General features: G+C 40.8%; 1 protein-coding gene across 8 annotated transcripts in view; it reads right to left on the reverse strand.

Moving 5' to 3' along the window:
• Positions 1 to 15,715, reverse strand: part of ZNF385D (zinc finger protein 385D) — a 408,744-nt gene extending 393,029 nt beyond the window's left edge. For 4 of the 8 annotated variants that reach the window (XM_056800336.1, XM_056800331.1, XM_056800332.1 and 1 more), the window contains exon 1: positions 14,452 to 15,715. In XM_056800336.1, the coding sequence (XP_056656314.1) occupies positions 14,452 to 14,473 (22 nt within the window). In that variant the 5' untranslated portion in view covers positions 14,474 to 15,715. Of the gene's footprint in view, positions 1 to 13,305; positions 13,658 to 14,451 lie in introns of those variants that run through there. The other 4 variants (XM_056800333.1, XM_007505163.3, XM_056800337.1 and 1 more) reach the window with 3 other exon arrangements.
• Positions 15,716 to 18,794: the final 3,079 nt, after the last annotated feature.

Genomic DNA, 18,794 nt, shown 5'->3' on the forward strand with positions numbered 1-18,794 from the left:
ATGGATTGATTGCTTTACCTGGAAAGAACTCAGACCTTGCAATTATTTCAGTTTCTTTGTTTTGGAGTTGAGGAATAAGAGTCAGAGTGGAAAGTGATTGGCCAAAGACTTCATACTTTATTGGTGGCAAAGTCAACGCTAGAACATTGGTCAGCCACCCATGGTGATTTCCATTTTGTATTACAGTCCACTAAACATACATGTACACAAACACATACATGCATATATGCACACACACAAACACACCCATCCTCACACACACACAATGGCACAATTCTGAGTAATCTTCACCTGCCTTTGTCTTATTCCCACTGAGATCGAATTGCTTCTTTTTTGTGTGTTCATTTTTGTTTTCTCTTTTCAAAATACTCGGCAGCAGAAGCCAAACTCCTGTAACCCCTACTGTTGAATAATCTGCTGCTTCTTGCAGCCCTGTTTACTAGTAATAATAGAAACAAAGGTGTACTCTGCTCATTTCAAAATAATCCCCTACCCAGCGGTCTAAATGCTTCTTTCTGCTAAGTGACTGCTATTTGACAGGAGGTGAGAAGATCACCTTCCATCAGCAAATACTGGCAAACTCAAACTCCTTCCCTAAACAAGAGATTATTATCATTTTTTAAATTAAAGTCTGAAGTCTCTTGAGAAATTACCTGGATCAAGGAGAAAAGCCCTGAAATCCACAAGATTGCAGTCAGGAGTCTGGTCTTTTAACCCTAGGGAGTATTTAGTGATTTTTTTTTTGCTTTTATTAAAAAATATAGGGAGGTTATCTAGTTGGATCAATGGATAAAGAGCCAAGCCTGGAGACAGGAGGTCCTGGGTTCCAATCTGGTCTCAGATATTTCCTAGCTGGGTGACCCTGGGCAAGTCACTTCACCCCCCATTACCTAGCCCTCACCACTCTTCTGCTTTAGAACCAATACCCAGTATTGATTCTAAGATGGATGATAAGGGTTTAAAAAATGAATCTTAAAACAATGATGGGTCACCCAGTTAGAAAATCCATTTGTTAACCATTTCTGCCCTTACCTTATGGCAGCCATAGACAGTGAAAGAGTAGCGGATAGACAAAGCAGATAGAACAAAAGGTATTGCTTCATGGTATCTTAGGGAAGAAGAAGATAATTCAGGATTTTCATTTTCCAAGCAGAAAACAGCCACATTTGCACTGATGTTTAGGAGAGAGCAAACTGGACAGTGAAAAAAAGGGAAATTGCATCCCTGCACAATAGGAGATTTAAATGCTACCCTCCCTAATGTTGGAAGAAATTATGGTGCTTATTGGCTGTCAATCTCATAGGCACTCGGTGTATGTGTGTGTGTGTGTGTGTGTGTGTGTGTGTGTGTGAGAGAGAGAGAGAGAGAGAGAGAGAGAGAGAGAGAGAGAGAGAGAGAGAGAGAGAGAGTACTATGCATATGGTGATATAATGCTGGAGAAAGTTCCCAGGACCCCCAGGGCTCTCACTGTCCAGTTGCTCATCCCATGGCAATAGCACACTGTGTTCTAAGGTCCCTTCCTGCTCTGACATTCTCTAGGGACACTCTGTGGGCACTCCAAGCTCCAATATACTTGGTTCAGAGACTCTTGGCACCAAGAGAATTATGGATTTCAAGATCCTTTCCATTTCTCATATTCTGTGACTCTAAATTCATGAGTGAATTCTGTGCATACAGAAGGAACTCTGCAGTGTGCTAGACATTGGGAAAGTGCTACTGGGAGGGAGGCAGCTGGTGGCAAAGGAGACTGAGTGTTGGGCCTGAGAGTTAGGTGGAACTGAGTTCAAATCTTGCCTCAGTCACTTATGAGTTGTATGACACTGGGTAAGTTATTTAACTGCTGACTAAAGCATGTAGGTGGTACAATGGATAAAGCACCAGGACTGGAGTCAGGATAAGTGCTGGGGCTTAGAATCAGGCAAAGTAAAAATTTGACCTCAGATAGTCACCATCTATTTGACCCTGAGCAAGTCATTTAACCTTATTTGCCTCAGTTTCCTCATTTGTAAAATGAGCTAATGAAGGAAATGGCAGACCACTCCAGTATCTGACAAGAAAACCCCAAATGGGGTTACAAAGAGTCAAACAGGACAGAACAAAAATAGAAATCTCAGTTTCTTCATATATAAAATGGGGGTAAATAATAGGACTTGCCTCTCAGTGTGGTTGAGAGGATAAAATGAGATATTTGTAAAAAGGTTTTGCAAACCTTAAAGTGCTTTATAAGTGATAGACAATAATAATAATAGTAATAATAAAAGACTTGGTCATTCGTCTTGGGGAAATCATTTAACCTAGAAATAATCAGAGAAAAAGTTCATTTTTATGTACAGAGAAATTCTCTCTCCAGTCTAAAACACATTTCAGAGCAATTGGGCAGTTTGGGGAGCTGTAAGGTACTTCCTGTGGAAGTTATCCCGTATATAGCTTGTTGGTATTGTGTAATTAGAATCTGCTCCCCAGGACTCCAATTCCCAGCATCCCACTTTCATTCTCACATTTTGGAGATAAAAGTTTGTGTGTGATCCTTCCTCTCACTCTGCTCTTCTCTCACAAAAGTGGTTGGAAAGCTCTTTACTCAGTCTTTTACTTTTGTCTTATTATTTGCTTTACTTCAAGTGATCATTAAAAAATATAATACTTGGAGTTATTGGATTTTAATTTTATTTCTATTTATTATATAATATATAATTTATATGTATATATTTAAATATAAAAACATTTAATTTTAATCTCATAGTATGTAATTTATTTTTTATTTTTCTCCAATTTGACTAAGTTCCATTAAAACAAGACTAACTTTCTTTGGGTTCCAGGTGCTTAACAGAGTGCCTAAGCACATAGTAGGAGTTTAATAAATGTTAACTGACTGATTGACTATTTCACCTATAAGGAAATTGAGAACCAGAGAGGTTAAATGACTTGACCAATATCCTATAATTACTAAGTTATAGAGACTGGGATTTGATTTCAGAACCAATGATCTCTTTACCATATCAAGCTACCTCTCCTGATCTATTTGAGCAAACCAAGTGCTTAGAATAAAACAGATTCTCCTTTAAACCAGTATCCCCTGTCCCCTACGTTCAGATGAGACCTCAATCTCCCTCATTGCTTTATGAGGGAAAGGGAATAATCCTCCTTCTAATATGTCATGCAACTGATATACTATCTTTGGGATATGAAAGGCAAAATCCCCATGGAGCAATAAGTCATGACCTGTCATTCCTTAGGGCAGTTAATTAAAATACCTGTGGTGATCAGCTCCATTTGAGATCATGCAGGGATAAGGAAATGCTGTCCAGCAGCCCCATTACAACTGGGATTCCTGCAAGCCCGGCTACTATAAGTTATGAAGCGCCAGCCAGCGCCACTCCAAGCACAGTTGAGAAAGATGCTAATAAATCCATATGGGGAAGGGGAAAGATTTCTTTTCCCCTGATTTTTAAGCCAGTGGAGTCAGTGAGCCAGGGAAATCAGTCTTTAAAAGTAGAGCCACAAATAGAGGGATAGATCAAAATCAAGTAAATCTCTCTTCCCTTTCCAAGCCCCTAATAATAACCTCCCTGGGCTTGCAGTGTGTCTAGCCATGTTAGAGCCCTAAAGAAAGAAGACCACTAGTCATCCCCCCTGGCCAGGTGTAGGGGGCGGGGGGGGGGGGGGAGGAAATGGGGGGTGGGCATTTTCCCTCCAGCCACAGGAATTTCCATTTCTTATATCATATTAGAAAAGAAAGAGCTACCTATCATCTCACAGGGAAATGCAGGCACATTTTCATGACGCAAAAGAGCTATCTAAGAAATAAGCTGATTCTATCCTGCCTCAATTTTTCCAAACACAAAACAAAACAAATTTTTTTTAAATACTTAAAGTTTGGTCTGAAATCTTTAGCTGCTTCCCTCTTCCCTCCAACCCTGCTGCTAGGTGTAAAATCTGCAAGTTCAAACCCCTTAGTTTACAAGATAAAACTGATCCCCCAAGAGCAGAAGCAATTTGCCCAAGCTCGCACTTACTGATGGGACTTCTTAATGCCGTTCTCCCCCTAGCTTTCTCCCCCTCCCTCCCAAGAGGAGGACCAAGTCTCAGCCAAGTTCCCTCACGCTCCACATCGACACCTGCTGGCGACACGAGGAAGCTATTTTTGCTCTAAAGTGTGATCCAACTCCAGATTTACATTGGATGAGAGTTCAAATTGAACCCTGCTTGTTCACACATACACACACACAAAAGCAGCAGGGAATAACGGAAAGAGAAAGGGATCTGGAATTAGAAAAATACGGATTCAAGTCCCAGTTTCTCCCATGACTAGCTATGTGGCCAGAAGCCAAGGATAATCTCCCCAAGCATCAGTTCTCTCATTTAGGAATGGAAAGTACTTATATTATATGCCATCCAGAATTATGCATATAAAAGAAACAAAGTATATTTAAATATCAATCAAGGAATACACAAAAGGAGAGAAGAGCCTTTGGCTACTTACTTCCAGCTTTTGAGTTCTTAAGGAAAGCACTTAATGTCTCTGGACCCCAGTTGCCACTTCAGCCCCTTATATCCACTATATCCTGTATCCTCTCTTTATATTCTTATATCCTGTCTTTGGGCAAGTGAATGACTTTCAGCTTCTCTTGTCTTTGGTTCCTCACCCCCAAAATGAATTTGTTGGATTAGAATAGTTTCTGAGGTCCTTTCCAATTAGAAATTCATAATCAATAATCATAAGCAATGTATGACTCAGATGGATCAATCACATAGGAAAAAAGATATAACTAATGGCCATTGCATTGGCAGCTCTGGCATCTGTGACATTTCCAAGGGAGAAAGGGGAAGGGGACATAATTTATGTCACTTACTGTGTGCCAGGCACTATGCTAAGAACTTTACAAATATTATCTTATTTGATCCTCACAACAATCCTACAAGGTAGCTACTATTATTACATCCAATTTACACTTGAGGAAACTGAGGCAAACAGAGGTTAAGTGACATATCCAGGGTCAAACAGATAGTGTCTGTGGACAATTTTGAACCCAAGTGTTCTGACACTGATTCCCAAGGTAAAATCCCCTCTGCAGGTACCGGCAGGTATACACAAATGTCACCCAAAACAGGAAGGCCTTGAATGGCAATATACATCTCTGGAGAGAATAGTGGATGAGATCATAGTCCCACAGAAGTATCAGAACATTTGTTAGTTCCTTCGGGGAGGACCAACACAGATCTATGAAGGTAATCAAATGGAAGCTAAATATTAATGGAGAAAAGAAAAATCCATCCTGAGCTGAAAAGCCAAGACCACGTGCTAGGATGACAGGTGGCTACACATCTGGCTTCTGGTGAGGTAGTATGATGCGAAGGATAGTCCTAGAAGGGGAGATCAGAAATTCCTTAATCAGAATTCTGTATCAAGAAACTTACCAGCTTCAGGACACCAGCTAAGCCTAACAGTCTGGCCCCAAATGCCTCTAAAACGAGGCAGTGGTATTCTATGACTATTCTAGTCAAAGCAAAATGGATACTCTTTCCATCCTTCCATCACACTCAGACAGCCAGTCCAAGAAGCAAATAGCAACCTGCTTAGTTCTTAACACATCTAAGGACTGACTGGGGCAGTAGACAGTCAATCATAGAAGAGTTTCCAGTTCCTTGAAGAAAGGTAGACGTCCCCATTCAGTTCTTCCCAAGAGAATTTATTCTTCCTATCAAATCACAACAAATGACTATTCACTGGCGGGCCCCTATTTTGGGTACAACGTTCTAAACTCCAAAGGGACAGAGATTCGAACAAACTCAGGCTCTCTTGTTCATCTCTTCAGATGGCAACCTCCATGGTTCCTGACAATGGTATGAATGACAGCAATCTCTTGACACTTGTATAATGGAGTGTAAGCCTAGGTAGAGAGTCAGAAGAGACCTTAGAAAATATCTAGTCTATATATTCTTAACCTGGAATCAAATGAGAATTAATGGAAGTCTATTCACTGGGCATGGGAAAAACATTACTTTATTTTCAACAATGAAGAACTGATAATTATCATAATCTTTTCATTTATTTTAAGCATTTACAATATTCTTCTGAGAAAGTATCCATAAGCCTCTCCAGACTGCCTGAGACACACACAAAAAAAAGTTAAGGTCTCTGGGATCATTTTCCAGAAGAGGAAACTGAGGTAAAAAATGGGTAAGTGACCTATCCAAAGTTGAGTCATACCATGTGTAGCAGAACTGGGATTCAAACCCAGGTCGTCTGACCCCCAAACCAGTACTCATTCCACTGAATTACACTATCCTACAGTTTTTTTTTAATTGGAATTTATTTATTAACTTTTTGTTTGTTACATTAAAATTCCCAGGTATGTTTTCACATATAGCATGATAGTCACAATCAATTAATTCAGTCCTTGTGATGCCTTGTCACACTGGCCACATTAATATGGGAAGAAAAATGTTGATTTAAAGAAGGTAAATTAGGTCATTCAAATTTTTGTACAAAATCAGAGACTTTTAAGAGGCAGCTGGGTGGCTCAGTGGATTGAGAGTCAGGCCCAGAGATGAGAGATCCTGAGTTCAAATGTGACCTATACTTCCAAGCTATATGACTCTGGGTAAGTCACTTAACCCCCATTGCCTAGCCCTTACCACCTTGGAACCATCACAATATTGATTCCAAGACAGAAGGTAAAGGCTTACAAAAAAGAAATCAGAGACTTGTGCTCTGGTCTAAAAAATGTGAAATGGTATTATTCCTTGTACTAAATTATGCACATTCGCTTCTCTACCTCAGCTGCCTTTATCTGCCACTATGGCTAAGAAAAGAGAACCAAATATTTGGTTGGAACAAATGCAATCAATTCAATATAACTTGGCACTGGGAAGCAGAAATTGTCCTGGATTTGCAAGAGGCAATAAGGTTCCAGTTTTGATCCTTGCTCTTCCTGCCTCTGTGAGATTGGGCAAGGTATGTAATCTCACTGGGCATCCATTCCCTCCTGGGTAGAATAAGGAGGTGGAACTGGATGACCTCTAAAGTCCCTTCAAATTCCAAATCTCTGATCCTGTCTGAGCCTATAAGCAAACATTTATTAAACACCTGACTCTATATACATTGGCTTATATTGTGTGAACAATGGAAGATAGAAAATCAGGAAAATTTTGGGTTACTTCAATTTAAAGTATTTTTCTTTAATTCTATGGTTACTACAGGCACAAGTTTTGTTTGTGTTTGTTAAAGATTGTGTGTGAGTGTGTGGTGTGTGTGTATGTTTAAGAGGAATCATTTGCATTGTTCTCCAAAAAGTCTCTTTTCCTTCTATCCTCTTTATCTTTCCAAATTCCCATTAAAACCAAACCAAAAAGGAAAAGAAGAGATGCAAAGAGGATATTGCATTTCTTTAAGAGCCCTTTTCCTTTTTTCTTTAGTCCTGTGGCATATGAAATAGTCTTGATGTCTCCCAGTGGTGGAACATTGGTGTTCTTGGAAAGAAGTTCATTATCAACTCACAGGAACTCAGGAATCTAGATACTGGGTCAGCATCATTATTGTTTCCATGTAGAATAACAGTGCAAAAAGGAGCTAGATAATATATGTCATGGATCAGTGATATTATGTTCCCTGATGTCAAGTGAGCTGGGTTCAGCATTTCAATAATAATTAATAAGGGAGAAGGGCATTTATTAAGAGTTTACTAATTAGGGTCAGTTAAGGAGCTAGAGCATCAAGCCTGGACAAGGGAGGTTCAAGGTTCAAATTTGGCTAATACACCTTCTAGCTGTGTGACCCTGGACAAGTTTTTAACACCCATAGCCTAGTCCTTTCTCTTCTTCTACCTTGGAACTGATATGAGAGAGAGACAGAGAGACAGAGAGAGAGACAGAGAGAGACAGAGAGACAGAGACAGAGAGAGACAGAGACAGAGAGACAGAGAGACAGAGAGAGACAGAGACAGAGAGAGACACACAGAGACACAGAGACAGAGACAGAGACAGATAAAGAGACAGAGACAGAGAGGCAGAGAGAGATAGATAAAGACAGAGAGAGAGAGAGAGAGAGAGAGAGAGAGAGAGAGAGAGAGAGAGAGAGAGAGAGAGTTTAAGTGTGGGGGACCCAAGTGTAGGCAAGCAGAACATCAAGGAATTTATATTCTAATAGAGAGAAACAAAGGGAAAGACTGAGGACATGGGAAGTAGCAAAGCCTCTTCCCATTTGTAATCAGATAATTTCTTTCAAAGAGAATCCCAAATACTCTAAGGCTGGTTCATTCTAGATATATCTCATGTTGTATTTTCTCTTAATGTCCCAAATCATCGGAAAATCAGTAGCAAAATTAAATTTTGCCATAAATGAAAACTTTTAAAATAATCAACAAAACAAAAATAGTGAGAGGCTCTATGACTTTTTCTGAGTTTCAAGAAATGTTACTGGTCTATTACAAATAGAAATCTTCCCTTTTACAAGGTCAAAGTAAAAATGGGATTCTGCTTATATAACCATCACTATTTCCTAAGCCTATGATACCATTCTTAAAACCTAACATTATACACATAAACAATACAATCTAAGACATGAAGCAGCTCTAAACTGGCTGTTCACATAAATACCATACTGTTCATTTTAGTAAATCGCCACTTTAGCATTTTAAAACAATATTAAAGAGGATTTACCAACTGGAGCAAAGTCTATTATGAAAAAAATACATATAAGGGTGAAATAGATGCCATCTTGTCATATGTTATCTAGGCACAATTCAACATCCAAATAGTTGAGCACATGCACAAAAATTCACAAGAACACAAAAATAGACTCATACAAACACACACGGACACGTATACACACAAAGTCCAATAAAGAGAGGTTCTAGTCAACAGCAGCTGCAGCCAAATCTTCTCAAAAGCAGGAAACCACTAATTTAAATTTTTCATTTGTTTTTTTGGAACAATTATGCCACCCACAAAAGGGTAACTTTGTCAGTCGTTATTAGCTCATGGATTTGGGAACTTATCCCTTAAATAAACTCACTTCATTTCCATATAATTACAGCCACTAAGAAACTGATGTTTTGTATGTGTGTGTATAAGTTTTTAAATAAAAGTATCCTTTGGGAAGGTGTAAAATATAATGGATTTCAGAGCTTAGAATTTGAGAATATAGCAAGAATCTCAAATTCATATCTATACTTCTACATATGATATAGAACTGATCACACACCAGACTTTAAAACTAGCTAGACATTCAAGTATTTAAGATAATATTTTTGAGGCTCATTTTCCCTTGGATTTTTTATTTATTTATTTTATGATGCTGTTCAACATAGTGGTCTTCAACTTTACATGTCTCTTGACACATACACACTTAGATAGATAAAAGTTAAGGCAGCAATATAATAATATGGAAATTATGGCATTTTGAGGGCATGCACAACTATTATATATATATTACATTATGTGTATACATATGCATACATGCAAATATGAAACTATGCATGAAACACATGAATATGATGTATAGTCACGCCTATAATCACACATGCATATGTGGATATAGTGAAACTATACATTCATCCATCATACATGTTGTCATATGTATATGTAAGAAACAATAATATAGGGAAGTGAGTCTATAAGTCAGGAAGACTTGAGTTCAAGTTTTGCCTCTTACATGTTAGTTGTGTAACCTTGGTCCAGTCACTTCCTATCTCCATGTTCCCATCTGCATTGGCAGAGATAATCAGAAACAGAGACAAAGTCAAGAGACAGAGACAGAGACAAAGACACATTTTGGGAAAATGGGACATTGTATAGCAGCCTCTGAGACAAAAAGGTCTGAGTTTAATTTGCTCAAACAAACCAATGAGGTCCTTATGGCCAGGGTCTCAAGTCTTAGCATCCTCCAGAAATTCTCCTGCAAGACCTTTGTTCCCCTCCTGGCTCCCTTTTTCTTACTCCTTCTCTGACGTTCTCTCTGACAGGAGAGGCATGTTATTTCATTCTTCATTCTATTTGAAGCTACCTGGATGGTCTAGGAGATATCGCCCAGTCAGAAAAATCAGGGGAGCTTCAGCTTGAATGGGTGAGTCAGCCTTTAAGTGTCCCTGATTTCCACCCAGGTTTAATGACCATTTCTAGTGATCACCCAATAATGGAGCCTTTGTGTTTTGTTATTACTGTTCCTTTTTGATATATCTATTAGTTTTGGTTTGTTTTAGGACAGCTGACAGTCACCAAGTATTTATTGGATATTTTCTAGGTGTCTGGCACTGTGCTTGGGAATACTGGCAAAGTCAAAAGCAGGGTAACTGTGCTCCCGGTGCTCATATTCTCCTGGGGGGGGGGGTCTATAAGGAATACAACCCAGATTGGTTGTAAATGGGCAGACAGTACAGGAGGATGTTCAAAAAGTTTCCCACAACCCATCCAACCTGCAAGGTCACTGCAGTATTGCCTTGATTGTTTTGAGCCATAGAACACATTATTGGCTACTGAGACCCATCATCCATGCGCTGGTTTGCTCTCCCTTTGGCAAGAGATGGGTCCAGCACTACTACTTTGGCCATCCTCGGAGCCCAGGTGTTCTTTGTCCTGCCCGGTAGCAACGATATGTTCCATCAGCTTTGGGGCAATGAGTCCCAGTTGGGTGGGGTCACTGATCCAATGGAATAAGAGTTAGACCATAGCAGCAACCCTGCTGCTGCCAGATGCTAGGAAGCAGGGTTGGTGTGCTCAAGCACATGATCTGGCGCTCCTAACCCAGGCACCTTCCCTAGCACTGGCTGGAGAATCCCATGAGCTCTTTATTCCATCAGCTCTGGGTAGCTAGCCTGGACCCCCAGCCACAGCCTCTCTCTCTCCTCTAATCAAGGGAGAAACCTCCCAGCAGCCTTGCTTTGATCCCTGGATAAATTATTAAAGGTCACTCATCCTTGGCAAGTGTCGTTTTTAACCATGTGAAATATTTATAGGGAGCAACGTGAGGCAAGTATTTACTATTTTCATTTGTTTTACAGTAAACCCTGGGAAGATGAACCTGCCAGAGATTTGTTTTCTCTTCTCCCCCCCCCCACACCTTGTATTTAACTCAGAGTAATGAATGAACGATCAATAGAATAAGTAACACAAGTCTCCACAGTGACTGCACAGCAAACTCTGAAATCACTGTGCATCATTAAGTGCAAATGAACAATTATTGAAAATAGAGGCCCTGGAATTTCAAAAGAAGAGAAGAGCTGGGTTTAAGTTGTTTAAAGGGCCCAGCAGCCCGGGAATTCTGAAGCAGCTACTTTCCGCAAATTCAAGACTTGTTCCTGGCATCCAAAATTTTACCTGCTCCTCTCATCAAGTGGGATTGACTTTGGGAAGTGCCAGATAGGGTGCTGGACCAGTAGGGCAAAGAGCCTTAAAGGGGCCCCAGAGCACCCAGAAGGTTCCTGGGGGCAGGGAGAACAGCACGTATTTCCAGAAGGTCAAGTGTTAGATAGCCCAATGAATGAAAAGAGAGCCTGCTGCAGTCTGATTGCCTGGCTAGTTCACCCTGGCTGGATTAGGAGGCCTCCTGGAACAAAAGGAAGACAATGACACCCCTTTCTGTCCTCCACTCCCAAGAACACATTTTATATTTCCCATAAGCAACACACACAGAGCTTCAAAATGGTAGAAGTGCACATGCAACAGGATGAATTACCAAAAAAGGATCCTATAAGGCAGAAGCATAGAAGAAAGAAAGAAAGAAAGAAAGAAAGAAAGAAAGAAAGAAAGAAAGAAAGAAAGAAAGAAAGAAAGAAAGAAAGAAAGAAAGAAAGAAAGAAAGAAAGAAAGAAAGAAAGAAAGAAAGAAAGAAAGAAAGAAAGAAAGAAAGAAAGAAAGAAAGAAAGAAAGAAAGAAAGAAAGAAAGAAAGAAAGAAAGCCACTTAGGATTCACTAGCTCTAAGGCAAAGGGAGAACTGCCTTCCACCCAGCAGGAAGCCAACAGGGATTCTTTAGTATTAGACACTCAGATCATCACATGCCTCATCAATGCTGTTAAGCTCTTGCCATCAATTTGGGGGTGTGTTCTATTGGGGCCAGATGAGAAAAGTGAGCAAGATGATGTCTAGAATCACCTTCCACAAGCAGCATTCCTAAGCATACATGTTTCCCTCCCAGCATAGAAAGAAGGTAGCCACAGGCTTTGGTCTCCAGACTGCTGCCCCCTTATGCCACCAGGAAAACTTCAGCTGTGCTTTCTTCAGAAGAGCGTGGCTCCCTCTCAAGTAGGACACCACATTTCAATTTGTACTATTAAAAACCTACATTATACAATGAAATAAATTAGCTGGTGAATCAGCCTGCCCTGCCAGCAGCCTGGATCGGCAAAATGATAATAACAGGATCTGGCCCCAAGAACATTGCTATAATAGCCACATTTTAATCCAATTGCATATGGCTGACCTCTAGCTAGCACTTCTTAACCATGTAGCTCAGCTGGTTAACCGGAGTTGTTTGCCACAATCACATAGGAAACTGGTGCCAAAACCCAAAAGATAGAACTTCAGTTACAACCAGAGCCTACTCTCACCACACATGTACAACACAATAACAGCCATTAAGTATTCCTTGGTCTACAGGGAAGAGCTGGTTTCCCTTTATTCAAAGCAAAATTCTAATAATAACAATACAAATACTACTAATAAATTATTTCATGATTAACACAGCTAATTACAGTTTTGCCAGTCAATGATCTTATGCCCACCGGCTGGAAAAGGAGGAAGTGGATAAAGCTAGATGCTGTTACAAATTAGCTTACAAAAAGGAACTGTTTCTCCTGAATTACATTTAAGCATTTTTCAAACATCTTTTCTAATATGACACAAATTACAGGGGAATCAAGACTGCTGTCAAGTGAAGGCTTTTTAGCTTTACTAACTCTGCTTCTTCCACAATCTTTCTCTCTGTCTCTCTCTCTCTCTCTCTCTCTCTCTCTCTCTCTCTCTCTCTCTCTCTCTCTCTCGGTCTCTGTCTCTCTCTCCTTCCACGCCCCCCCCCACTGGCAACCAAATGCAAATCCCCCCCCCCCCAGGAAAATGTTATGCAGACTAAAACTGCTGCCATGCAAATCCACCCAAAGAGCTAGGAAGCACTTTTAAAAAGAGAAATGAGTTCCAAGTGAACTCTGGATTTCTTATTTGGTGAAAACCCAGAAATCCACTGGAGTATCTCTCCTGGCATCCATCCACATCCTCCCTCCGGTTGGACATGCAAACATTTCAGCATTAAGTACATAACAGCTCAAGCCCCCTCTGGGTGGGTTGCGGGGGAGGGGGGTCGGATTGCACTTACAGTAGGAAAGCATAACTTCCAGGCGCAGCAAAGTGTCTCTATGTCAATCCTCCGCTTCTGGGCTAATTCACCCCAACCCTTCCTCCTTCCCTCTTCCTTCCCCAGAAGTCAGTTTACAGTCAATTGCAGCATTCCATTACATTTCATTGCAAGACCCCAGCGAGGGAATGCAGCATTGGCTAGCCAACGCTGATCTGTACCCCACCAAGCCTTCTGCTTGCTTCTACGAGGCGACTCCTCTGTAAATCCCAGAGAGGTTTCCGCTGAGACACTCAACTCGCCTGCCCAAATATCGAACAGCTCAGGGACCTCTCTCTCTCTCTCTCTCTCTCTCTCTCTCTCTCTCTCTCTCTCTCTCTCTCTCTCTCTCTCTCTCTCTCTCTCTCTCTCTCTCTCTCCCCTCCCCCCCCCCTCTCTAGAGAGAGCCAGACCCAGAACCCTGCGATCTCTGAACAGTGGAGTGTTCTCAGCTGCTCAAGCCATGTAAATGAGAGCCTGGTGGTTGGGCCCCCCCTCCCCACCCACCCTCTTCTCTTCCAGCCTCAGGATCCACCAAAAGCAACTGCTTCAGGAAACCCTGATATTGACCAAGTCTCCTGGATCGTAAATAAGACTGCAACTTTTTTCCCTTTATATCCCATTAAGTTTGCCGGCAACTTTCCATGATTCGGGGCCATTTCAAATTCAGTCACAGACTACAGCGCAACTTGGTGGAGAGAGCAGGGGCGGTGTGTGGGGGTCAGCATCCCCCACCACTCGCCTTCTCTGGCTTTTTTTTAAACCACTCAAGCTTAGCGCCAGCTCAGGCAATGCCCAGCAAAAGGCGAGCGCTGCTCCAGCGCGCTCACCCCCCACCCACCCATTTAACCCTTGCCAATTTTAAGTGTTTGCCACGGAAAAATAATACTAATACTACATGGACAGACAGAGAGACAGACAGACAGACAGACAGACAGATAGATAGATAGATAGATAGATAGATAGATAGATAGATAGATAGATAGATAGATAGATAGATAGATAGATAGATAGATAGAAAGATAGGCAGGCAGGCAGATGTCTTCTCCCTTTCAGAGACTTGCCTCCGGCGATCAGAGGTGAGCCCGAGCCCATGCCCGAATGACATCATTGGGGGTTCACACTTACCAAAATACATTATGTTTCTCATTAATCATACAGCTGGAATCCCACCGCTGCGTCCTCGGCATCAGCTCCCCCTACGCCGGGCTGCCTGGCACCGAGAGCGGGACTGCTTCATGCTATGTTAGGTGGAAATTTCCCCGGCATGGCATGGAGACTGCGAGAGCGAACGGGCGAGCAAGCAGCTCCAGAGGCGAACGAATCAGTCGGTGTGCCTGGCTCCCCAGGAGCCACGCTGGGCTTTGCAGACTGCCTCCTTCTCCCGGACACGATCCCTGGCTGATTTCGCATTTACTCGGAGCTTTATGCTGCACTGGCCATTCTTACTGTAATCTGACTCCTCCTTGTTATGTCCTTGCTCAGCCTGTGACATCAGGACTCGGAGTACTACAAACAGATCGCCCCCCCCCCCTCTTCTCATTCCCCAGAACAGCGTCTCTTTGAGGGACTCCAAAAGCCAGCCTGGACCAAGCGGCGCTTTCGGAACGTTTTTTAATGTTATTATTCGATCTATTTGAAACAGGCACCTTCGCAGATGGAGAGTGGAAGAGAGGAGACCGCCTGGGCTGGGTGGAGTAGGTTAGAGCGGGAGTGGGGAGTTGAGGAGATGGCTAGGATGTGGAGCGGAGGGAAGAGAAAGCAGAGGGGAAGTAAGCTTGGGTAAATCGGGGAGAGGAGGAATCTGCTAGAACCTCACGGGAGAAAAAGCCACGGTGGGGGGGGGGGGAGGGTAAATCTAGAAATTAACGCAGTCAACAGCCGAATTAGATATGCTGATTTATTAAGTGTGCCGCTTGGCAAATATGCATTTAAGCTGCTCCTCACACATGCCCTTCCTGAGGAGGAAGCAGGGCGAGCTCGAGGGGCTGCTGACGGGGTAATTGAGATTTTCCCCCTCTAAATTACCTGGCACCATTGAGGAAGGGGAAAAAAAAATAAACAGGTAGATCAGGAAGCTTACAATCAGGCTCTTTCATCTGTGACTTTTCTGTTTTAAACTCACAAAGATGAAGAACCGCGATTAGTAAAAACCACCCATCAATGAAAACCTCCCAAATCCCTAATTGGCAATAATGATTATTCCCAAGTGGTGCTCTTCTTCCAGGCAGTCAGGGGCTGCGGAGGAGGGGTACAGAGAAGGAAAAGCCTTCTTACCCTTAAAGGGGAACTGCCTTGGAGGCTGTTGGCAGAGCATAGGATACTCTACAAAGAAAAGTTTGTCCTCCTCTGCCCCGCAGATGACAGTCTGTCTCTCCCATTAAATTTGAGAAGCACAATAAAGAAGGCAAGTAGACCCTAAAGTGTCTTCTATCCGTGATTCCAGATTTGTCATCTGAATCATGCAAGGCAAGAGAGATAGCCTGGAATCACAGCTAGAGCTTCAGCTTTAAAAGAAGGAAGACCTAATCAGAATACAGGATAGCTTTCCCCATTCAGTGTGCTATGTACTCTTAATTTGCAAATCTTACATTGCCAGAGGAACATCCAGAGTTCCCTCAAACCAGTGTCATAAATGGACGGGTCACTCCCGCTAAGCAAAAACAACAAAAACAAAAACAAATTCAGGGAAAGAATGTTAGAGAGAATTTCCTGAAAACAGCACTGACAGATTATTACTTACATCAGAGAATCTTAAAAAATTGTTTGTTTCATGGACCCAAATGGCAGTCTGATGAAGTCCATGAACTCCTTCCCAGAGCAATGATTTTAAATGTATAAAATAAAATAGAATTACAGCAGAAACCGATTATATGAAAACACAGTTATCAGAATATTTAAAAAAACAAACATCCTGTGAAATCTGTCCAAGACCTCTAATTTAAATGCTTAGTATTATAAATAAATCAATACTATTAGATCATAGGTCAGGAAGGGACCTACAAGAGCATCAAATACAACTCCCCCTTATTTATTTATTTATTTATTTATTTATTTATTTATTTATTGTTAATAAGGAAATTGAGGCATAGAAAGGTGGAGTAACTTCATAAAATGGACTTTAAGAGATCTGGGATTCAAACCAAGGCCCTCTAAGAGAAGAGGAATAGCATAATAAAGTGAGCAGCTAGGTGGCACCATAGTGCACCGAGAAGACATCTTTCTGAATTCAAATTCAGCCTTAGACACTAGCTGTGTGATTCTAGGCAAGTCAGTTAACCCGGTTTACCTCAGTTTCCTCACCTGTAAAATGAGCTGTAGAAAAAAAACAGAAAATCACTCCAGTATTTGTGCTAAGAAAACCACAGATGGGATCAGAAAAAAGTCAGAAAGAATTGAAATAAATGAACAAGTGGGAAGAAAACTTGTTTTGGGGTCAGAAGACCTGGATTCAAATTTTGCCTCTGTCATTTACAATAGGTATAGTTTGAGGCAGGTATCAACCTGAGTTTCAGTTTCGTCATGTGTAAAATAAGAGAGGTTTGTTTATCTGATATCCCAGGTGCCTTTTGATTCCAAATTCATAATCCTAAAACTTGAATAGTTTGCTCCTATACTGTGCTGCCTCCCACAGTTCTGTTTCAAAAAAAAATTAAAAATCATCAACAGGAATCAGATTTGTTGTTTGGATTCATTTTATAACTTGCAATAAAAACCAGTGTAATCTTGAACCTAAGGCAAACAGAACAATGGATTATTTGGGTGGTATCAATAGCCCTTTGTTTCCCAGAACTATTAAATCCTCCTCTTCTTTGTAATGAATTAGAAATCCTATTGATACTTCAATTTTTAAAGCATATGAATACCCTGCTTCTATACCTAGCACAGGGAATTAGATGATTCAGCAACTGATTCAAATCTGGAAAGCTAAAACTCCTCACTAAAGCCTTTTCTTTGTGCCTCTATAAATTAGCTCAAATTTCCCAAACTTCACTTTTCAAATTTGTGAATGTCTTATTTTTAGAAACTTGATGATCCAAAAATAAAATGGGAGGAAGAAAAGTTGATTAGGAAAAATCATTTTTATTTTGCTTTGCTTTAAAAAACTCTGCTATTTTCCCATTGCAAACAATGAAAATATTTAATGTTACAGGACTATAAGAAAACTATTTTCATATCAATAGATCCCTTTTCATTTTAGAGCAATAAAAGAGTTGGGGAAAAAATAATGTTCTTTTCCTGGTGCAAGCGGAGTCATGACACAAGTACAATAAAGATCATTTTTGATAGTTATCAATTAACCAAACAATATGAACTTGTTATGTTCTTACACTGGGCTAAGCAGCATTAGCCATGCACTTTAAGATGCTAGGGAAAAAAAAAAGAATGAACTTAAAATAAAACCAAAAGAAATCAATCTGGTGGTTCTTTTTGCATGTATGGCAATAACAGAGCTGAAACTGGGCCAAAAGTTGAAAGGTTGTTTGTTTGTTTGTTTGTGTTTCCCTAGGCCACTAACTTGTGATAAGACATTTCTAAATACAGAGAATAAGTATTTAGAGAGGTTCTGCTAATGCTTTACAAATATTATCTTACTTGTTCCTCACAACAATACTGGGAATAAATACTATTGTTACCCTCATTTGATAGAGGCAAACAGAGGTTAAGTGACTTGTCCAGGGTCATGCAACTGTAAGTGTTCAAGATTAGATATGAATTTGGTTTTTCTTGGCTCCTTGGTTTTACTGGACTCCAGTCCAGTACTCTATTCACTCTATGACCAGCTACTTCCACTACTACTCAGTGTTTTGCTTCTGGATTGCCTACTTTTGTAGTAAATGACTGTTCCCAATCCTTCTTTGAGACCACCACCATTATCCTTAGGATTCCATTGCTCTGGTGACCCATTTTCCCCAGAGCTGTGCCTTCCTGATTAGTCTTAGGGGTTAGATTGTTGGAGTTCATTTGCCATGTGATGAGGACAGTGGCTACACTCTTAAGGTACTGGCAGTTCCTTTTTTCTGGCATAACTTCATGAGAAGACTATTCTTTCCCTTCCCATTCCTTTGCCCCAATGGAAACTCATTCCCTTGAACTTGTCCGAGACATAAGAAGTCCCAATCTTAGCTCTATACCAAATGCCTAGTTTGATTGATCTGAGGACTATCATGTCCAGATGTTTGGCAGTTTTTAGATTTAGTCACAAGATAAGTGGTTTTTCTATCCCAGAGAGACTTAATGTCTGAGATCTGTATGACTAGATTTCAGGAAATTAATTGCCTACAAGAAAATTACTAATAGTGAGATAAAAATCTAGACCTCACCAAACTTTTGCCAATTTCCGAAAGCTATCCTAGAGGATTTTCCATTCTCCAAGGGCTTTCAGTAATACAATATGATCCTCATCTCTCTAGATCTCAGCTTTTGGGGGTATTGTTTTGCTTTATGAATCAATTTGTACAATTAGATCT

Source organism: Monodelphis domestica, chromosome 5 (assembly GCF_027887165.1).
Source record: "Monodelphis domestica isolate mMonDom1 chromosome 5, mMonDom1.pri, whole genome shotgun sequence".
NCBI classification, from domain to species: Eukaryota; Metazoa; Chordata; class Mammalia; order Didelphimorphia; family Didelphidae; genus Monodelphis; species Monodelphis domestica.